Source organism: Aedes aegypti, chromosome 2, assembly GCF_002204515.2.
Source record: "Aedes aegypti strain LVP_AGWG chromosome 2, AaegL5.0 Primary Assembly, whole genome shotgun sequence".
Classification (NCBI taxonomy): Eukaryota; Metazoa; Arthropoda; class Insecta; order Diptera; family Culicidae; genus Aedes; species Aedes aegypti.
The window spans coordinates 337024980-337048969 of NC_035108.1; the positions used below are offsets into that span (position 1 = coordinate 337024980).

The 23990-nt window shown below is 42.7% G+C and overlaps 1 protein-coding gene across 7 annotated transcripts in view; it reads right to left on the reverse strand.

Moving 5' to 3' along the window:
* Positions 1 to 9857: 9857 nt before the first annotated feature.
* The window catches only part of LOC5566911 (zinc finger protein Xfin), a 68283-nt gene continuing 54150 nt past the window's right edge, over positions 9858 to 23990 (reverse strand). For all 7 annotated transcript variants that reach the window (XM_021846048.1, XM_021846045.1, XM_021846044.1 and 4 more), the window contains 2 exons: positions 20403 to 21689; positions 9858 to 11208 (listed from right to left, as the gene is read on the reverse strand). In XM_021846048.1, the coding sequence (XP_021701740.1) occupies positions 10236 to 11208; positions 20403 to 21689 (2260 nt within the window). In that variant the 3' untranslated portion in view covers positions 9858 to 10235. The remainder of the gene's footprint in view (positions 11209 to 20402; positions 21690 to 23990) is intronic.

Below are 23990 nucleotides of genomic sequence, written 5' to 3' on the forward strand. Positions count from 1 at the left end.
GAGTATCGCCCCATGGTGATGGGACTGGAAAATTCTGGAATACAGATAACAGGTGACATCATCAAAACGAAGTTTCTACTGGAGACCGTTTTGGCAGAGCCTACTACGGAGCCTGCATTCGTTTTCGCGACCACGATTCAAAAAGCAAGCATGGTAAGGTAACCAAGGCAACGACCACGCAAGGTAAGGTACCGCAATGCCGTCGGTGTGAAAATTTGGGCATATTGCAAGGTATTGCAATGCCAAGGAACCGGCTCAGCGCAACAAATCGGACAAGAAAGGAGATGCTTTTTGCACGGTGGCTATCTGTGCGAGAAGCTGGAGAGGACGATGAGTGGTATTTCGACTCTGGCTCGGTGAAGCACCTCACCGAAGAATGAAATGCTACTGGAGCACATGCGGCCGGCGGACGGTAGCATCTACGCGGCAAATAAGGGAATCATGAAGATTGTCGCGGAAGGATCCGCAAAACTGCGACCCATGTGCAATGGGGAAGCAACCCGGCTTCCATTCGATCACGAGGGATCACGTGCGAGCGAAGTTCTGGAGCTTGTTCATTCGAACATAGCCGGTCCGATGGAAGAGAACTCGCTGGAGGCAGTCGTTATTATCTGTCGTTCATCGATGAAAAAACTAGAAAAGTTTGTTGAAGAAGTATCTCAGCAAGCCTTGACATCTATAGCTGTAAGAATTATCAGAAATAAATTAGTTCCTTTTTTAACCACTACCAAAGACAGACGTCTTAGCTACTCTCTACAGGTTATGGGCCTGTCGGCATTAGAAAATGCATCGACTCCAACTTCAAGTTCCGGCGGATCTTCAAGCCTCCCACCAATCGAGCGATTGGCTGGACGAGAAAATTGGTCGTCATGGAAGTTCGCAGCGAAAACTTTTCTTCAGCTGGAAGGGACTTTGGGAAGCCGTGAAGCCCAAGAAAATGAAGACGGAACATTTGAAGCGGTCGAAGAGAAAAAGGACCTTCAAGCCCGATTGAAGCTGATCCTGCTCCTGGACCCGGCAATCTACGTCCACATCGAAGACGCCGAATCGGCGCGTGCGGCGTGGGAAAAATTGGAAACGGCGTTCGAAGACAAGGGGCTGTCTCGGCAAATCGGCTTGCTCCACAAGCTCATCAAGTCGGATCTGGACTCGTGCGGCTCGATGGAAGAGTACGTGAACCAGGTAATTTCGACATGCGAATCAGCTGAACAGCATCGGATTCAAGCTGCCGGATCTGTGGGTTGGAATGATCCTCCTGGCTGGGCTTTCAGATGATTATCGACCCCATGATAATGGCGCTAGAAAATTCTGGTGTCGCCATAACGGGGGACTTCGTGAAAACCAAACTTCTCCAAGAGCGACCGTTGCGTAGCAACCAGCAAAACAGTCAAGCGTTCGCAACCAACAAACGGAAGGAAAATTTCAAAAAACAGCAGCCTACTTCATCCAAGGGCCGCAATGCAGAAAATGTGGTCAGTACGGACACATCGCAAGGGTCTGCAAGGATTCCAGGAAGGGCGAAACGTTTTGCACGGTGCTTTCCACGTTTGGAAAAGGTGACGCGAATGACTGGATTTTCGACTCGGCGGCGTATGCGCACATGACGAGCAACAAGCAGCTTTGGACAGGCATCCGAAAAGGCAAGCGGTAAGGTGGTTGCAGCGAATGGAGGTACGATGGACATCGTTGCCTGTGGCAATGCAAACCTTCAACCGAAGTGCAGAGGCGATCAAGTCAGCGTGACCGCGAGCGGCGTGCAGCTGATTCCGGGATTGACGGCAACCTTCTTTCGGTGAGCAGAATCGTGCAGAAGGGGTACTCCGTTGAATTCAACCACGATGGTTTGCAAAGTGCACAATGGCCTTGGCGAGCTGGTGGCGACTGGTAAGCCACTCCAACCACCAATTCAAGCTGGATCAGGTGGGTTGAGTAAATCAAACGAAGTTTTATCGTGTAATGCTGCAGGAAGTTTTGAGCTCTGGCACAAACGGATGGGTCATCTCGGTGCCGGAAATCTGAAGAAGCTTGCTGGTGGTTTGGCAACCGGTTATCGTGCTGAACCAAGACGCTAGTGCAGATTGTCGAATCTGCCCAATGGGAAAGCAGGCGAAGCTACCATTTCCGAAGAACGGATCCCGTGCGGCGGACGTTTTGCAGTTAGTCCATTCGGATATCAGCGGTCCGATGGAAATGAACTCGATTGGCGGTAATCGGTTCTACATCACGTTCATCGATGACAAGACGAGGCGTATGTTCGTGTACTTTCTGAAAACAAAATCAGAAAGAAGAAGTATTTGCGGTCTTCAAGAGATTCCACGCGATGGCGGAGCGCCAAAGCGGCAAGAAGCTCAAAGCGATCCGGACTGACAACGGTAAGGAATATCTGAACAAAAGTTTTCAAGGATACTTACAGAGAGAAGGCATCCGGCACGAGACGACGAACGAGTATACTCCCCAGCAAAACGGCTTGGCGGAGCGCGCCAACCGGACGATAGTAGAAATGGCACGGTGTCTACTATTCGAAGGCAAATTGTCGAAAGGCTTCTGGGCGGAGGCCGTATCTACAGCAGTGTATCTCATCAACCGATCTCCGACTCGTGGGCACAATCTGACCCCCGAGGAAGCCTGGAATGGAAGGAAACCCAACCTTTCACATCTACGTGTGTTTGGGACGAAAGCAATGGTTCAAGTTCCAAAGCAGAAGAGACGCAAGTGGGATCCCAAATCCCATGAATGCGTTTTAACGGGCTACGATGAAGAAACAAAAGGATATCGCCTGTACGATCCGAAGAAGAAGTCAACCATCGTGAGTCGAGAAGTAATTTTCCTGGATGAAGGTGTTTCATTCGACGCGATGTCTCCAGCGGAACCACTTAAGAGACCAACAACGTTCGTTCGATTGGACTTCGAGGAGCCGGTTCCCTCCCCCACACTGGAGAGACCTGTTGCAGAACCAGAAGATCCGATGATCGATGACGAAGCGGAAACAGATGACGACTTCGAAGAATGTGTTTCAAGCGATGATAGCGGCACAAGTACCGCAACGTTGACTGACCCTGTGCTCCCTTTCGCGACAATCTTCACAACCACCTCGGTCAAAGGTGTTGAGGCGCAGCGAACGGGAGCACGTTTTGCCAGGCAAGTATAGAGACTTTCACGTTGACGGCACTGGCCTACCCGGTTTACCACTTCCACAGCCAATCTCCGATGATGATTCGAGTGACTTCCATGGTTTCCCTGATGACGATTCCACTGGTGGACCGAGCGATGACGATGGTCTTGTGGCGATTACATCTGGCATGGATGGCGAATTAGGAGATGATCCCGCTTCGCATCAAGAAGCGCTGGCTCGGACGGATAGCGACGCATGGCGGCGTGCCATGCAGGAGGAATTTGATGCTCAGGTGGCCAACAACACCTGGACCCTCACCCCGCTCCCCAAGGGTAGGAAAGCTATCAAATGCAAGTGGGTATTTAAAACGAAGTGTGATGCTGACGGAAACCCGACCCGACGTAAGGCTCGTTTGGTCGTTAAAGGCTACTCGCAGCGAAAGGGGGTAGAATTACGATGAAACGTATGCTCCCGTCGTTCGCTACAGTTCGCTGCGATACCTTCTCGCACTAGCGGTCAAGCACGATCTGGCGATAGACCAGATGGACGCGGTTACGGCCTTCCTGCAAGGGGATCTCGACGAAGAGATATTCATGGAGCAGCCTCCATGCTTCGTAGACGGAAAAAAGAAGACGATGGTGTGCAAGCTGAACAAGGCGTTGTATGGCTTGAAGCAGTCGAGCCGAGTTTGGAACCACAAACTAGATGCGGCGCTAAGACGTTTCGGACTGACACCAACGAAATACGACCCGTGTGTCTACATAGGCTTCCGAGGAGGCAAGATTCTGATCGTTGCCATATACGTCGACGACCTGATGATCTTCAGTAACGACCGGATGTGGACGAAGAAGCTGAAGGAACAGCTATCCAGCTGCTTCCGTATGAAGGATCTGGGACAAGCGCAACACTGCCTTGGAATCCGGATCGAGAGGAAAAACGACTCCATCGCTTTGGATCAAGAATCGTACGTAGACCATCGTACGTACCGATGAACTACAGTGAGAAGCTTACGAAGGAAGCGAGCCCGAAGGACGACGATGAATCCGCTCTGATGAAGGATTTTCCGTATCAGGAAGCTGTCGGGTGCCTCATGTATTTGGCGCAGAGCACTCGGCCGGACATACTTTTTGCGGTGAACACTCTTAGCAGATTCAACAACAATCCGGGACTCAAGCACTGGAACGCGGTGAAGCACGTTCTGCGTTACCTACGTGGTACTTCCGGCTTCAAGCTGGTCTACAAGAAGGATGCTGATTCCAGTATTGTCGGCTACTGTGACGCCGATGGGGATCCGATCTAGACGAGCGGAAATCAACCAGCGGCAACGTGTTTTTGGCCCAAGGCGGTGCAATTTCGTGGATGTGCAAGAAGCAACCCACGGTTGCATTATCTACCTGTGAAGCGGAGTACATGTCCGTATCAGCCGCTGTACAGGAAGCATCATGGTGGCGTGGACTTTCGGCGCTACTGGACAACAACGACGACCCCATAGAAATCCGTTGCGACAACCAAAGCTGCATCGCAATCGCGAAGAATGGTGGGTATAATCCTCGCACGAAGCATATCGATATACGCCACCATTTCATCAAGGACGCACTGAGCCGTGGTGTGGTACAACTAGCGTACGTTGGCACGGAGGAGCAAGTTGCCGATGGCCTTACCAAACCACTGCAGCGGACGAAGTTTGAAGAGTGTCGTCAGATGATGGGAATCTCTGCGGCTTGAGGAGGAGTGTTGAAGAAGTATCTCAGCAAGCCTTGACATCTATAGCTGTAAGAATTATCAGAAAATAAATTAGTTCCTTTTTAACCACTACCAAAGACAGACGTCTTAGCTACTCTCTACAAAGTTTTCGTCTACTTTTTGCGCACCAAGTCAAAAGAAGAGGTGCTGCAAAAGTTTTAAGGACTTCCACAGTATGGCTGAGCGTCAAAACTGGAAAGAAGCTGAAAGTGCTGAGGACGGATAACGGCTGGGAGTACAAAACTGGAATTTCGAGAACTATCTCAAGCAATTGGGTGTCCGTCATCAAACCACGGTGGAGTACACACCGGAACAGAATGGACTCGCTGAACGAGTCAACCGAACGGTGGTGGAACGCGCGAGGTGCATGTTGTATGAAGCCAAACTAACCAACCCGTTCTGGCAGAGGCTGTGGCCGCAGCAGTCTATCTGATCAACCGATCACCAACGAAGGGTACCGAAACAACACCGGAAGAAGCATGGACAGGTCGCAAACCAAATCTGTCGCATATCCGAACGTTTGGAACTACCGTGAAGTCCCATGTGCCGAAGCAAAAACGGAAGTGCATTCTTACCGGCTACGATGACGAGACGAAGGCATACCGCCTGTACAACTTGAAATCCAAGCAGATTTTCAAGAGCCGGGACGTAACTTTCATCGACGAAGGAATTATCAAGCGAGACAACACACCAGCTGGAACAACCGACGACCAGAGGCGCAGCTATGTCAGGTTGGAATTCAGCGAGAACGTGTTGGACGAGCCCCGGCTGACCAAATTGATGCAGCTCAAGCAAATGATGTGAATTCAAGCGATGAATCATTTCAAGATGCTGACGACACGGAGGCCGACTCTGCGCTCCCGCCGCATCAATCTTCTAGCACGCCTGTGGCGTTGAGGCGCAGCGGTCGGGAGCGCTTTCTCTCAGGCAAGTATAAAGATTTTTATATCGTGAACAAAGGCTTGCCGTCTACAAAATTTACAGACTCCAAAGATAATTGCCCGATGCCGTCCACATCCGTGGCTGAGGATTCCGTTACGCTCCCGTCGTGCTCAAATCAAAGACTTGCTAGCGTTGTAACGCAACAGCGGTTGATGCTCTGCGATAGGGGGCGCATGCCCCAAGGCAAGTATTTGAACGATAGTGACAACGAATGTTCCGATACTGGTGCCGATTTTTCAGAAACGTTCTTGGATGATCCAGTGACGCATAACGAAGCGCTTAGCCGAGACGATGCTGGCCATGATCGATGAATACGATGCTTTAATCTCCAACGAGACGTGGACGCTGACCGATTTGCTGGAAGGACGCAAGGCGATCAAGTGCAAATGGGTGTACCGAACCAAGCTCGACGTGAACGGAAACGTCGACAGGTACAAAGCCAGGCTGGTCATCAAAGGATACTCGCAACGAAAGGGGGTGGATTACGGGGACACCTACTCCCCGGTCGTCCGATATAGTTCGCTGCGATACCTTTTCGCTCTGGCTGCAAGATGGGGATTGCAAGTGGACCAAATGGATGCCGTTACAGCATTCCTGCAGGGCGATTTAGCGGAGGAAATTTATATGGAGCAACCCCCTTGCTTCGTGGATGGTGGCAAGAAATCCAAAGTTTGCCGCCTCAACAAAGCCCTCTACGGGTTGAAGCAATCCAGCCGCGTCTGGAATTCGAAATTGGATGCAGCGCTTCGAAAATTTGGACTGGAATCTACTGTGTACGATCCATGCGTATACTATCGTATCAGCGGTGGCAAGGTGCTATTCGTTGCTGTATACGTCGATGATGTCCTCATTTTCAGCAACTGCAAACGCTGGAAAAATGAAATAAAAGGTAAATTTAATCAGGAATTTAAAATGAACGATATTGGACCAGCAAAATACGCCCTGGGTATCAGGATTACCAGAACCAAAGAAGCGGTTTCTCTGGACCAGGAAGCGTATATTGATGCCATGCTTGACCGTTTCAAATGGCCAAGTGCAACCCTGTTACTACCCCGATGAATACGAGCGAGAAGCTGACGAAGGAAATGTGTCCGTCAACAGCTGAAGAAGAGGAGCGTATGAGAGACGTGCCATACAGAGAAGCTGTGGGCTGTTTAATGTACCTCGCCCAAAGTACTCGTCCGGACATCTGCTACGCCGTGAACGTGCTCAGCCGGTTCAACACCAACCCTGGCGAACAGCACTGGAACGCGGTGAAACATCTCTTAAGGTACGTGAGAGGAACTTCCAAATTTCGCTTGATCTATCATCGCAGTAAAGATTCTACTATCGATGGATTCTCCGATGCTGACTGGGCATCAGACCATGATTTTTTTTTTTTTTTTTCTATCTTTATTAACGAGATTTTTAGCCCTGGGCTAGTTCATCTCGGGACCAACGGCTTTACTTCCCTTCCGAAGGAAGTCGTCACTGAAATTTTTAGTGACTATCTTGGGGATGGGATTCGATCCCAGGTCCTCGGCGTGAGAGGCGTGGGTTCTAACCACTACACCAGGTCCGTCCCCATCAGACCATGATGACAGGAAGTCCACGACAGGGTATGTATTTACCGCTCAAGGAGGAGCCATATCGTGGTGCTGCAAGCGGCAACAAACAGTAGCTCTATCCACATGTGAAGCCGAATACATGGCGTTATCGGCTGCGGTACAGGAAGCTTTATGGTGGAAGCGATTACGAGGCCTGTTCGAAAAGGAGGAAGCAATCGTTATTCATTGCGACAACCAAAGTGCCATTTCCGTCGCAAAGAATGGTGGTTATCAACCGAGGACTAAACACATCGACATTCGCCACCACTTCATTCGTGATGCGTGGGAGAAAGGCGAAGTCAAAGTGGCGTACATTGGCACTGACAAACAGATCGCGGACGGCTTGACTAAACCTGCCGTGAAGATGAAGATTTGCCGTGAAGTAATGGGACTGCAAAATCCAATGGGTTGTGGAGGAGTGTTAGCGAATGCAAATTTGCAATCGAAGCAACCCATGACTTTAGTGTTAAGATTGATTTTGAATAAAAACTATATAAGTTGTTAGACCGTCACCTAGACCACACGCGTATTTTATTAGCTCTGCCCCAATAAAATCTTTCTGAGTTTGTTATTTTTTGTTTCCCTCGGTTTGCGCGCATTTTTACTGGGCGTGCTTCGTGGAAGCCCAAGCATTCGTGTTTTTGTTTTGTGTCATCAACGCGATCTTTTGCATGAAAAAGCAAGTGTTTTCTCGCGTCTCCAGAGTGATTTCTTCCTCGGTTAGTCTGTATACTTTAAGCGAAGCGAAGCTGAAAGTGTATTGTGGCTGCTCAGTCAAAGATGAAGGATCAATTGGTGAGCTCGTTTCATGTTTTTATTTCAAATTTGTAAAATATGTATGACTGCATATTGAAACATTACAAAGGTGGGACGTATCGGCATAAACTCTTATTCATAAATTATTAATGTTTTACACTACACTTCTTCTTCTTCTTGGCATTACGTCCTCAATGGGACAGAGCCTGCTTCTCAGCTTAGCGTTCTTATGAGCACTTCCACAGTTATTAACTGAGAGCTTTTTTTGCCTATGTTGCCATTTTCGCATTTGTATATCATGTGGCAGGTACGATGATACTTTATGCCCAGGGAAGTCAAGGAAATTTCCATTACGAAAAGATCCTGGACCGACCGGGAATCGAACCCAGATACCTTCAGCATGGCTTTGCTTTGTAGCCGCGGACTCTAACTACTCGGCAAAGGAAGGCTTCTTTTACACTACACTACAGCTTTGAATTATTCAAGAAACATTACTTGAAATAATTTCATTTCAATCGCTAGAAGAACTGCTCGCTTCGATTACATATTATTAAAACATGTCAATTTTTGAGCACGCCTTCAAATGAAAGGCAAATATTGTTATTAATGATTGTTAATTTTATTTAAGGCTAAGTAGCCCGTCATTCGTTTTGGCAACAATGATGACTTTTCAGATTGCATTTCAAAGTGATAAAACTCAGTCTTGATAGTTTATATTGACTTGAAAAAGTCACTGTACGCGCTAACATGCATAAAGTATGCTGATACTTTTACAGCTATGTCAGTGTAAAACCAACTGATTTTCTTTGAATCGAAATCGTAAGATGAATTAGCCACAATCATCAACGACGCGTTCAAATTTCAATCATGGCCTACTTCGCCTTAAGCAATTATCATTGCGTTAGTTACAGATTTTCATTGATGGACTTGTGAAATTTAGTAATTAAATTCTTCACCAAAATCTTAAAAAAATAACTTAAAAAATTCAACAATGGTCGTTGTGACGCCAAATCGTAATTATTACTTAAGAAATTATTATGTTTTTTTTTTTGAATCAGTGAACTTTCGATTCGATAATCCTTTTCATTCGAATCCCACGGCTCCCTTGATTTTGCTGGCGTAAACGGGAATGCAAAATGGTTTTCGAACGAAAACAGGAATAGGGGTGTAGGAGCCGGATCCTATTCTTTTCACTTTTAATTCACTTCACTCACTGGGGTTTTTTGAAAGCTACAGAATTCAAATATGGCCACAATATGCGTCGTACTAAATCGCTTCTTAATGCAAAGTTTCGGACATTTCGGCCGAGAAAAACCCTCCATGTCATAGTGAATCATGGAAGTGCCCAAGTTGTTCTGCACACTAGATTAAATCCTTCTTACCAATATGTCCATGAAGTGCTCTTAACGTTCAACGCTCCATCATCGTGACCATCGAAACTTCAAAAGTAGTTTTTCTATTCAAAACTGAAAATTATTCGATGAAAATGTGTTTACTGTATTTCGGTTTGAGAATAGAATACAATGAACAAATTTTCCTGTAAATTTTCTTAATTTTGAACGAAAAAAACTGTTTCCTAAAATTCAGAAATCAAAGACGGATCCTGTCCCCTTAAATCACTAAGCTGAGAAACAGGCTCTGCCCTTGTGAGGACAACACTGATGGTAATGTAGATTGTATGAGGATTAGTTCTTTCAAATAATTCATTCGCTGGCAAGTATTTTTTCGACATTTTCCTTCACTTTTTTATAATTCTACATTGAGTTTTTAAGTGCATCATTTTTTACGCTAAACGAAAATTGAGGTCAATGATTAGATGAAATATCTTTCCGCGTACTAGGTGTCTATTCGGGTCTATACTGGCTAAACTAAGCAAAATATGTACAGCTTTCAAGCATACGAATCAAACATTTTTTGTTCCATTGAAGACAAGCATATGGTGGCGAAATCAAACCCAGGTAACCAATAATCCGCATGTTGGGCCAAAGTGTTGATTAATGGCTGATATAATGCCAATAGCACTATATAAGCCATAGGGATTGAGCCCGATATACGGCTTATGATTACCAGGAAATCCAATTAACATAAAACCACTTCTAATTGGATGGTTCATCTTTAACGGTCACTGCTGGTGGTATCCCTTGTTCGGTAGCTTCGCGACTGTTCTCCGCCGAAGCGAGCGGACTGGGACTGTTCTGTTCCAGCAGGCGCTTCAGATTGGGCGAAGAACTGCCCGTGGTCGTGCGGGCGTACTTTCTAAACGGAGGCAGAACCGACTCATCCAGCTCGTCTGGAGCAGTGTTGCTTCGGAGGGGTCGTTTACGTAATTCGGCACGTAACGCCGGGAGCGATTCGCGTTTCATCGTTGACCGGCGAGCTTCCTGCTCTTCCGATGCGGAACTGACCTCCTCCGACTGGCTGGAGTCGGGTCTGCCTCGTTTGAACGTTTGAACATGCTCGCTGGAACTTACTTCGTCTTCGTCGTTATCTTTGCGCGGTCCAGCGCTTCTGGAATCTGGACCGATCTCTCCGCGAAGTCTGGCAAGGACGTTGGGAATTTCCGAACGGTGTTTTGCCAGACCTTCCGTAATCTCCAGGATTATCTGCCGGCGACGTTGCATCAGAGTTTCCGCTTGGGTCCGATAGGCGGCCACATTCTGCATGAAATCCGGGTGGAATTTTTCGATGTGCTTCATGTAGTTATACACGCTGAGCTGCACTTCTCCGCATTCGGCACACTTGACGCGAACGTAGGAATGTGAGGACAGATGTCCATTGAGGGCCGTCGAGCGGGTGAATGTCTTGTAGCATACAATGCAGGTGAAAGGGCGGATCGACGTGTGGACGCGACGGTGAATGGCCAAACTGATGCCTAGGGAGAACTTTTTGTTGCACTCCTTGCACTTGTGGCGCTTTTCCGAGTAGTGCATGGCACGTATATGCTGTCGCAGGCCGAAGTGCTCGTTGAACTCTTTCAGGCAGAACGAACAGCGGAACGGACCGGAGGGGATGATCGGCGGCAGGTTGACCGCAGACGATCTGTTCGAGCTGATCGGAGGGCGGCGAAGGCTGTGGAAGGAAAGAGAATGGTTATTTGGTTTGAATTGACATGTTAAAGAACGGGGCCGTTTCGCATAATTTTATGGGAATCCTAAGAATTCCTGTGGTGTTCTCTTAAATCCTTCCAGAGCATTTTCAAAATCTAAGGATTTCCACCCATCGAAATCCCAGAACTGCTTTCAAAGGTTCTCAAAAAAAAAAGGTTTGCAAAATATACCGTTAATTACCGATCTCACACACGCCTCCAAATTTTTTTCGAAAACGTTTAATTGTTGCAAAAAATCGTGCTTCTTCTTCAGGTCAAAACTGGTACTCCTCCCCTATTTCTACCTCAGTGTAGAATTCCTCCAAAAATTTTGTTTCAGATACCTCCAAAAATTCGCTCTGAACGGTTTCTAAGGATAACCTATGAAACCCCAGAGATTCCACCAAGGATTCTATGATAGTAGCCCTAATGGCATTCGGCATTGGCTCGAATATGAGGAACGCGAATTTCACTTCGCAGCACTTTAACACGAAACAGCATATGTTTCAAAGAAGGAACGAATTCAGCTAAAACGTTGCAGAAGCTTCTAGCTATTTTCCAATCAGCTTGCTTTCCTCTATAAGTAAACTTTTTGAGAAGGTCATTTTAAACAAAAAGATTAGCCTCATCAACGAAAATTCAATTTCTGCTAATGAACAGTTCGTATTCCGACATGGACATTCGACCAATCACCAACTTTTACGTATCACAAATTTGATTTGTTCCAACAAATCTGAAGGCTATTCTACTGATCTTGCTTCTCTAGACATAGAAAAAGCATTCGAAAATGTTTGGCATTGTAAGATTGAAAAACCTAAATTTTTCAACATATATTGTTGGAATAATCCAAAGCTATCTGTCAAATTGTATACTTTAGGTTAATTATCAGAACTCTAAGCCTGAAAGACTTCCTGTAAGAGCTGTTGTTCCTCAAGGCAGCGTTTTGGGACCAATATTATACAATATTTTCACTTCTGACTTACCCGAGTTACCTCAGAGATGTCAAAAATCTTTGTTTGTGGATGACGTAGGCCTCTCCGCCAAAGGACGAAGCCGGAGTATCATCTGCCGTAGATTGCAAAAATGTTTAGATATTTTTTCTTCATACTTGCGAAAATGGAAGAATTCTCCTAATGCTAAAACTCAAATTGAACACATAAACCAAAAGCTCTTTATTTGAAAATTTTCTCCAAAATGCCAATAGGGATTTCTTATAATTTTCACTAAAATTATCATTCAGTATTCCTATAAGGTTTCAACCAGGAATTCCAATAAGGATACAATCTAGATTCACTTCTTAGATTTCATTCTTCCTGGGAAGTTTCCAGAGAAATGTCAAGGAAGTGTTTCAGAAATAATTGTAGAAATTTTCGAAAAAAATCAGATACTGTTTTTAAAAATAATGTTTGGTAAAAATCTAGTTACTTTACAGTTTATCCTTAATTAATTCCTGCAAGCATTTCTAAAAATCGCCTTGGGCTCTTATGAAAGTTTTGGATAATTTGCCAGATAATAAATAAAATAAAAACAGTCGCACCTCATTCTTTATGATTTTCTAAAGTATTTTTTGAAGAACATCAAACGGTACCTCGGAAGAAATGCGTATCGATGATATATGATCAAAGGAATTACTGGAATAATTTTTATAGCATTTGCTGGTATGGAACCTTATTTTTTTTCATAAGCTGTTGACGAATCCATGGGAGAAATTACCCAAGACATGTTTGAAAGAATTGCAGAAGTAATCCCTGGATAAAATGCTAGAGAAATTACAGGACGAGAAGTTCTGATCTAATATAAAAAGTTCTAAAAGAATAATTGAAAAAATCGACGTAAGGATTTTGTAGGAACGATTTTTTTCAAAAAGCTAGAATCACTAGAATAAATCTTTGTGAATTTTTTTGGAAGAACTCACGTATGAATCTTTGGAAAATCTCCTAGGGACAGAACTGGAGGAATTTCTGGGTAATCTTCGGATGTTGTCTGAGCAATTCCTGGGCAAATTACTAGAGGAAGAAGCGTTGAAGTGCCCAAGGTAAATTCTGGAGGGATCCCTGAAAGTATTCAAGAAGGAATCTCTGGAGAAATCACTGAAAGTATTACTGAAGCTTTCCTTCAAAGAATATGATTTTCTGAGATCTGAACTCCTGAAAAAAATATGGAGTAGTCGCTTAAAAGTCTCTGAAGGCTAATTGAGTTACTAAGATTATTCTTGAAAAAATAATAAATTGAATCTCTGGATAAAACCGGGAGCGGGAAATTCGGCATAAAGCCATTTGAAATGAGGTCATTTGATATTACGCCGTTTGGTATAACGGTGGTTTGGCATAACCCTTTCGGTACGGACGAATTTTCAAATTTAAGCTAAGTATGCTGTTTCGCTCAGGAAAAGTAAAGAATTTCCTTGACTGAATGGGTCAAGAAATTTCCTACAGAGAGCTTCATTCGAAATGACATTGCTTCTCAACTGCGTACTGCGATCAAATAAAAGTGATTTTCCTGATCATTTCTTGGAAGAAATTCCCCACGCATCGAAAGGGGCGATTAATTTCTTTGTCAGCAGCAAATCAGTCCTTATTGACAAATTTCTCTTGCTAAGTGGTAACGCTCCAAAATGAATGTCACTCTTTATGAGGTGTTAATGTATGTCATTGGTCATGGAAAACTGAAGACGGAGATAATGTAAATGTTGATCCAGCCATGTATGAGCTATTTTGAGAAAAGTATGTGCTGCTTCGTCCCGAAAGGGATAAAGGACATTTGGCATAATGATAGAAAAATGATACAAAAATACAAAATATGATACAAAAATTGACGTTTGAACTCACTGAGGATTTCTGTAGAGGTTTTAGGAAAAAGTCTAAACGAATTTCTTCAAACATTCTGAATTGAATCTTTGGCGTTTTCCTTAGATGACCTTATGTAGGAATCTTTAATAGGGAAAAACACTTATTTTTGACCTACAAGAAAATTTTGCCAATTTTCAGATTTTCTAAGGGATAGTACACAAATTATGTCACGCTAAATTTCAACTTCAACAACGCTGCCGAATATCAGCGAAAACGTGCTTACAACACTGGTTTAACATTATTCCTGTTACATTTTTTGGCACTGTAATGTCCATATTGAAATAAAAAAATATATATTTAGAAAGATAGTTCTATACCCAATTACATAACCCATCTTATCCTAATGTTGAACGATTGTCACCAAATCTCGATTACTTTTTCAAATCGACGTAAGTAACTTTCGAACGGTTTTGAAAAAACTAATTCAGAAGAATCACAACCGGTCTTCTAAAACTGTTTTAAAATGAATCACCTTTTTAACATTTTTTCGCCGTGTACATCGCTCAAATTTTGCATACAATCAGATCGCGTTCAAAAACTAGGTAGTTTCTATTAATTTCAACAAAAATAATTATAACAAAATGATAAGCCGTTGCATACAGTTACTTTCGACGTTTTTCTACCAGTGTAAAATCGGCTCAAGTAGTGTTTTGTTTTGATTCGTGGTTAAGTCACTTTGTCTCTCTATACAGCGGGGCGGCGAAAGTAGTGATTAGGTTGCGAAAGTTGAAAATCTTACTTTCGTCGTTTTGTAAATTCGGAAATTAAACGTTCTAAAAGTGAAAAATCTAGTTGGGTAGGAGCGGAACAAGTGGAATTTCGTCTGCGAAACACGTAGGATCAATAAAGTAAGTTTATTCACTTTTTTGACTTGAGACTATTTGAATAAGTTTTCGAGAAATGTTGACCGCTTTACTCCCGCATTCATTCAACTTGCAAGTTCGCGCTCCTCGTCGGTTGTGAGGACAGGATAAGGTCCGCGAAGCACTTTCCCTGACTACTCTGGGCTGAGACGGAAGTGAATCGTCCCCTTCGGCACTCCATAGACTTTAACGGCTTCTCCTAATGTACATTACCTTCGACATTACAGCATCAATCGCGAGATTGAGGTTATACTCCGGATAAATCGGCAGCCGATGCGTAATTTCAATCATGATGTAAACAAACAAACGGTGATGGCATTGATGCCATAGTGAAGATAGTGAAATTCGAAAAAGATTCAGGATATAGCCAGGGATGCAATTAATTATACTTTACTGAATTGCGTTTTTCATCATTGAAACAGACACCATTATAGGATTTTTTTTATAATAATTATTCAACACATATTTAAAGCAATAAACAATACTATATTGTGTAATGCAACATTCCATTTGAATATAGGTGTTTGCTACGAAAATTAAAAATCTGGCAATACTGTTGATGAAACCAAGACGGTCATGTTATGCTAGTGTTCAACAAATGGAAAATGTACGTGAAACGAAAGTGCAATTGAAAATGTTTATATGTAATTAATAGGTACGAGTAAATTGTACGGTGTTTAGAAAATAACTAAAGTAGACTTTTACTGATATCGTGAATAGGTGCTTAACCCAATAAACGTAGTATGTTTTACTACACAGCTTATTTCATAGCAGCCCAGCTTAAGTTTTTTTCTAAGAGAATATGGTCCTAAAGGCCTGTCCCAATTTTAGTGCCAAACGCTTAATTTTAGGCTAAAAACACATATTTACTCAATTTTTTAATGTTTTTCTTTTGTTTAAGTCCAAAAAACATTTTTTTTAGATTTTGTCACACTTCTTGGCTTAAACTCAAATTTTGGGTGTATTTTGCTTTCCGTGTCCCTTCCAAAATGTCAGATAGGAACAACCCCAGTGTTTTTTTTTTTTTTTTTTTTTTTTTTTTTTTTTTTGTATGTTGCTAGCCGTACAGTGAATACTGTCCAAAGCTCTAAACTAGACTTTAGATAGAAAAGAGGACGTAATCCTTCTGAAGCAGTTCACCAGACGTGCACGGAAAGATGGCTTCCAAGAAGACACTGTTGCGATCTGTCTCAGAAGGTTACGGTAGAAGGTGGGAAACGTTCTTTTCACACTATCACTTCACTTGATAACTATTAGATTACTTCATAGCACTATTCACTGGTATTGATATCACTATCTTTATTATCAACTGAATTTCTACTAACAGCGTCACCATTATCTGTACCAATTTTGTTATTAACATCACATCTATAACCCAGCCAAAACACAACACTACTGCTCTATCAAGTTTAAAGTATAAAACTTCTCATTAAAAAATAATCACTGTAATAAATAAATCATATCAACACTCAATATCATTATATTCATTAAAATAAAAGTAAGGTTTTTGTTGCTTATATCACTAATATTTATAATATCACCAACTATCATCACTCAAATAATCACCATCTTTGTAGCTTATTACTATTAACCACACAAACTTATTCGACACAATAACATCATCTCACTATATTATTACATTATCACTATTTTCAAAACCAGCAACGAGATTATTCATATAGCTTCTTAAGGTGATCTCGTCGAGGGGCTGAAGGCCGCAATAATAATGAGAACAATGTCCTGCAACAATGAAGCGCATCGCACAGCAATCACAAGCGCAGATTATACTAATCACTTACACTGGGCTACCTGTTTTCACTAAAACTACCTCCGAGTACGCGTCTAAGATAACACTCCTTAATCAGATTTATTTTAGAATGGAATTAATGGAATAGTATATGTGCTTACCTTTTCAGTGTTGGGGGTGTTAGTGATTATTTCCTACTCACTTATATCCTAGTTTTTTTCTCATGAGCTACTATTCCTATTTGCGGTTACGGGTACCTATAAATAGAGATAGCGATTAGTCACAAGTTTTTTAGTCTGACAGCATTCGTTTGACCAGCATAAAACTTCTTTCATAACGCATATGTTCCATGCTTCAATTTGAACACTTTATCAGTTTTTATAATATATTCAATGCTATGATGAAAAACTTAATCCTGAGATGACGCTAGCTGACGAGAAGAGAGTGTTATAATTAGTAAATTAGTAAATAGTGATATTATTGGTATAAGAAACGGATTTAATAAGATTCTGCTGTATCCTTGTACGGCCATGTGTGTTCCTGTTCAGCGCGATTTCTTCAATGTTAGGAGGTTTTGATGCACATTAAAACAAATAAAATAATGCTCCGGATGAGTGTCTGGAAGTATAAATAAAATGCGTATAGAAAAAACAAACAAGGGCCGCTTCATCATAGACCACGTAAAGTATCAGTTCACGGCGATGGTAATCAATAGTGTCCATTAGAAAACACTTTTGATTATTATCACCATTGGCACCACTAGTGTGCATCTTTCTCTTCAGAGTAAAGATACATTTAAGCCCCGAGACCTGACAGCAATCAAGCTGATCACAAGGTTGTGCCTTTGCCCAGGGAGATAGGAACAACCCCAGTGTTAAAACTAAAAGTCCTGTGGTGTTTTTGTCGATTAAGCGAACGTCAAACATGATCAAAACTGTCAAGGTCCATTTATGGACCCAATTTTTAAATTAAAGTTTCAATATGATGTAGCCGTTATTTGAGCGGGAAAAATTGCTAAAATAGTTGCAGTAATATGCTCTTTCGTGTCATTAAATAAAAACAAGATTTCATTAATTTAAAAAATTTTAGGACCCAATTGCAATTTTCGTTTCACCTACCGATAAAAAATTTCAATCAATATTTCGTTTAATAAATTAATGTGTTCATTAAATTTGTTGTGTCCAATAGTACAGCTAACTTACAAAATAATATGTATAATTTATTGAAACTGTTTGAACATGGTTCAATTTCCTGTTTTAACATGGTTTTTACAGATCGTTCAACATTTGGGTACCGTTCAACAATTAGCGAATTACCCTAACGAGAAAAATTGGTGGAAACATTCTTGAGAAAAGCAAACATTAAAAAGTGTTTTAGAAAATATTATAATAATCCTTGAAGAAATTCCTGGTTAAGCCTGATTCGCTGCTGACAAGTAATTTCTTGGCCTATCTTGATGCATGGAAAATTCCTGCAAGGAATCGCTCAAGGAAGCACTTTTTTCTGATTGCAGTATGCAGTTGAAAAGAGATGTCAGTTCAAATGGGAGTCGCTGTAGAAATTTTCTTCAAGGAATCGGCGAGAAATTTCTTTAGCGATTCCTGTTCAGCAGCAAATCAGGCTTTAGGTCAGGCCTGCCAAACCTTTTCGAACCGCGGGCCAAATTTCAGAAACAATATTTTGCGGCGGGCCAAAGATTTTTTTTAATGCAAAAATTTACAAAATAAATCTTTTATCAATAGTATTTGCTTCTATGGTAATCTAGATAATTCTGTGAGAATTGTGATTACGCCTGAATCCAACCCAGGATTCTTTTAGAAATTCTTCACAATTCTGTGAGAATGTTGCTCAGCATTTTGTAGAAATTATCATCAGAATTCTATCAGAAATTTTCGTCAGATTTTGCCAGAATCTCATCTGGTGTTGTTTGAAATACCCTAACTAGATTTATATAACAATGAAACTCTGGATTTTATGACACTCCAGCGTAGGATTCTGTGAAAATTGTCCTTAAGGTGAAGATAAATCGAAGCCAAACCTCAATTTTTCAAGAGCACAAATCTGGAGAACCGAACACCCGATTGGGCTGAAAACTTAATCGATTGGTCACCACCAGATTTGAGGGGTGGCTTCGATTCATCTTCACCTTAATATTAAGCAGAAGCCCAGTCTCAAATTATTATAAAATCCTGACCTGGAATCTGGAATATTCTGTCCTACTCAGAATTCTGTAAGAAATTCACTAAGGATAGCTCAAGCTAATTTTGTAAACTAAAATCCAGTATTCGGTGATAGTCATTGCTATCATTCTGTAAAATCTTATCGGCCTTAATATTTTCGCCAACATCTTATCACAGACAAACAGACGTCACACTCTCATAATTGTCTATCGACCACCTTTTTAACGGTCGATTCAAAAAATATGGTAGGTGGCCAATGCGCCACCCGCAGCGCTCGCATCGTTTTTGTTCATGTTTGACGTTTACACACTACCGCCATCTGTTGGCCTGTCAGCCAAACACATCGATTTTAGCATTGGGCGTATATATCCTAGTGACTATGATTATGATCGAGATTTGTTATAAGTGTTACGTCTGTTTGTCTGTGATCTTATGTTCGAACATTCAGTTTTGTCTATTTAATAGTGAAGGATGTTATTGGCGAGATTCCTCGTGCATATTTAATCCTAATGAAATTTAGTATTTTTTTAAACGTAAGAGCGCTGTTCAAATATCTAGTTTTAGAGTTTCTAGAGCAATGAAGGGGCCAGATATAAGAAGAATCTTCAAGCTCTTCGCGGGCCGCACAAAATGGAGTGGCGGGCCGGATGCGGCCCGCGGGCCGTACGTTGGGCAGGCCTGCTTTAGGTTTTTGAATCAAAAGTTCACGGCAAGGAGAGAAAAAATATTAACATTTTAGATCATGTTGCTTAAAAATCGACTTTAGAGATTTTCAATTAAGGTGATTATAGAACGAAGCCACACCTCAAATTTTCAAGAGCACAAGATTCGAGAACGAAACAGCGCTCCGCGTAGAAAATCTATGCCATTGGTCACCACCAGCAAGCAAGCAATTTGATTGGTTTTCAACGCGAACTGTTGTCAGATTCTCTCGTCTTGTTCATTTGAAAATTCGAAGTTTGGCTTCGTTTTATAATCACCTTAAAAATAGAGACCAGATACTCGAATTGAAACACAGACTAATGGTGGTAAGCTCCATCGAAGTTAATACGCCAATCGCATATTATCCTCGATTTTTCTATAGTAAAATCGAGGATAATACGCGATTGGCGTATTAAGGTGACACAGTTTGGAATCAACTCTTAAGATTGCACTGAAACTTCAAAGGCGCAAATCTCGCGAAGAAAGCATCCAACAACAGTGAACATTTTTATTTTGGCTTTGTGCACTAGCAGAAAGCTTAAAATAAGAAGATCGGGAACGTTTGCCAACTATTTCTCCAGTTTTGTGCCTTCAAAAACGTGAGTAGGGGGAGAAGTCGGCTATTGTGCCGGTCATCTTTGGATTCCGAGATGTTTCACCTTAACTTCGATGGAGCTTACCACCATAAGTCTCTAAAAAATGATTTGCTAGGAGTACCTACTGCATAATGAGAAAAAAAAACAAATGCAACCTGTTCTTGTATGAATCTGATTTATACGAAACGCCCTTATGCTAGACGTCTTCAAGCAAAATGCACTATCCCCGCAAACAACTTACCTCTCCTCCAGAACCGGCATCCGTCGAGCGGAGGACACCGGCTGCGAGTCCAGCTCCATTTGCTCTTGCTGTTTCTTCTGCTGCTGTTCCATTCGCTCCAATCGTTCCAAGAAATTATGATCCACCGTGGCCACTGCGCTGATCACGAAGCCACCCTCATTGGAATGGTCATTGTCCGCGGGAGCGTTGTCCGGAGTGCCGTTGCACGGGGAATGCTGTTGGCTTGGCTGCTGCAGGTCGCTGTTCGTGTTGAGCAGCTGCGTTAAAATGGGATTATCGGACACCGTCGAGTTGACTTGGTCATCGCCGAGGGCACTTTCAGGTTCCTGCTTGATCTCGATGACGTCATCGCTTTCTGGCACTTCCACTTCCGACGAGATCTGCACCTTGCCGGACTTTGTGGCCGCGGGGGATAGGGATCGGGCATCGGTTTTCAGCGCTTCCAGGAGGAACGACCCATCGCCGGAGGAAACACTCGAGACGACCGGGTGAACCATGTCCATGTGCTTCTTCAGGGTGAGTTCCTTCTCGAAGACCTTCTCACACTTCTCACATTTAAGGCTTTTCTTCGAGAAGATGTTCTTCTGCTTGAGATGAGCTCGCATGTGGAAGTAAAGCTCATGCTTCTCAAAGTTCGCTTTGCATTCCACGCACTTGTAGGGACGCTGCTCGTCCCCACTTGGGACAAAGGGTTGATTCGAGTTCAGGACGGCATTCGATCCGCCTGCGTCCGGTAAGGGATCAAGCTTACGCGCCACCGGTCCATTGGCAAACACGCGGATCCCTGCCGTCGATTGGCGGATCGGATGGAGAGCCTGCGGTGGATGAGTCCGCAAGTTGGCCTTGTGAACATTGACGTGAGATCTGAAGTGGGGAAGAGCCCCAAACATGGTGTTGCAGTAGCGACACTCAAAGGGAGCCTCCGGAACGTGGGTTTCCTCGTGGATAAGGAGCAGGTCCCGATCGAAGAATGGCTCCTCGCAAACGCAACACTGGAATGGCTGGCCGGTCGGTTTGGGGATCAGCTTTGGCATGGCCCGCACGGCACCGGACTGCGATGGCCACTGTGACGGCGTTGAAGAACTAGCGGGGGCATTGGAAGCGGAAGCGGAGGCAGCTGCAGCAGCAGCAGAAGCCGCTGCCTGTTGTCGCATTTGGTCGAACAGACGTGGGGTGACTTTGGGGTCGACTCCATGACTGCGGCGGTAGTGCGACTGAAGATTGCAGGACTGGGCGAAGCTCCAGCTGCACAGTTCGCACCGGTACGGCTTCTCGCCCGTGTGGGTTCTGGGGAGATAAGAGCGGAAATTTGAAATGGTACAATATAGGGATGTAATGACTTTAATGAGGTGAATTAGAACGGAATGAATTTTGAAATTTATTTACAAGTCCAATCTAAGCTCAGTCTGTCGAATCTAAAATAATGTCTTTGGGAAACAATACGGGTTACCATTTAATATAAAGCGATTTTGGTGGCCAATAAATCAGAAATGAACCTCGTGATTAAGCTTCTGTAAGTTGAATTTTAAACCTCTCATTCTTTTCAAAAAATCAAACTACTATTTTTTTGCATATTCCAAAGCATGTTCTTCTTCCGTACGTATAAACTACCTAAACATAAAAGGATAGCCCATTAGACTGATGCAAATTTTGAAGTTTTTGCTCCCCTATGCTTAAACGATGTCAATTATGCTGAAAATGATCCTCCCAAAATTTGAAGTGATTCGGAAGAAATTTGGTTGTGCACACGCTATTTGAAGTTTACATGGAAATTACTATGGAGAAGGCAAACATTTTGTGTTCAGTCCTCTAACTGCTCGTCATAATAATCTATGGAAAAGTGAACACACTCATCTCATGTGAAAATTTCCCAGCTACAACTTTGCCGAAGAACACATTTTGATGGGACGTAAGGATAATTTGTTATTATTGATAACAAAGTCTAAATCATGCTGAGATGATCATTTAATTACTTTCAGAGCAACACTGCTTTTTTGCTGTAGAACATAGTAGCCTGGATTAATTTGATCTATTCTTCCCGCCAGGAGCACCACTGTTGCCTGCCGAACAGTTGCTTAAGCATGCTACATGCAAACCAACTTTATGATGATGAATAACAATTTATCCTGACGTCCAATCGAAAAGTGGTCTTCGGCAAAGTTGTAGCTGGGAGGATTTCACATTAGAAGAGTTTGTTCACTTTTCCATAAAATATTATGACGAAGAGATAGAGGGCTGAACACATAGGATTAGCGTTTTCCATAGTAATCTCCATATAAACTTCAAATGGCGTGTGCACAATCAAATTTCTTCCGAATCACTGCAAACTTTGGGAGGATGCTATTTACCATAATTAAAATCGTTTAAGCATAGGGGAGCCAAAATTTCAAAATTTGCATCACTCTAATAGCCCATATTGCGTATTACAGTTTGGCATATAGCCATTTAATATAACTGTTGTTCCATCATAGCTACAGGGATGAACCAGCCTCGGGGAAAATTTTCCACATAATAAAGAGTCAATAAAAAATCCTATGTGCAGAATAATGTTTAGGCTCTATAATGTTAGATTAAGGCTTTTAGGCTTAAAATTTTACAACCAGCTTTCTTCCGATAGGTCAACAAATCACGAAATACTCTGTGTTCATGTACACCAGACAACTTCTTGATACGAGGGGAATTACTCTTCAGAGTTATTTTAGTTTTGGTCTTCGGACCCTCTTATTAATATTTATTATTCATTTGGTTTACATGGTTTATGGTTCTTCTTCGGCTGCTGCACGCTTTCCAGGTCCTGTAGCACCTGGTAAATTCACTTAGCTTGCTCTGTTCCAAGCATTATCGTTTCAACCGGATTTGATGCAAAAATGATTTTTATAAAGTTGTCATATGCTATTCAAACATGCCTTGTCCAGCGTATTCATTCAGCTTTAGTCACCTTCAGGATGCTTGGTTTGTTGGTAAGCGCGTAATTCATTTCAAGTCGCCACGCACCATTCTTATGCACTCCCCCAAATATGGTTCTAAGCACTAGTTACTCGAAGACTCTGAATACTGGGAGGTCCACCTCCAACATGTGGACCATGATCATGTTCATTTTCATAGATTTCTACAGATGATGCGACTTCTCATTTAACAACTAATAACTTTGTTGTCAGCCGTCGACAAAAATCGGAGGTAATCGAACTCATCACCACCCGTCTATCCTGCTACTGCTTCCAAGGCGAGTCCTATCTTGTTCAGCTCCACCTAGCAGCATGCACTTCGGATTCAACGCGATCACCATCAGCCCAACTTCTATAGCCTTGCGTTTTTTTAACCAATAATATCCATGTCGTCTGCGAAACAAACAATTTGAGTGGATCCTGTGAAAGTCTCTCGGTGGTTATGTCTGGATCTTCGTAATATTGTAGCTTCGACCCCTAGTCAGGTGTACGTATCCGCCATTGTCTTAAAGTTCCGTGTTACAATATCAATGTCGTTGATGAAACCAAGTAGCTGAACGAATTTTCTGAAGATCGTGTCACTCGTATCTAGCCCCGCTCTTCTTATCACACCCTCTAAAGCAATGTTGAACAGTAAACACGA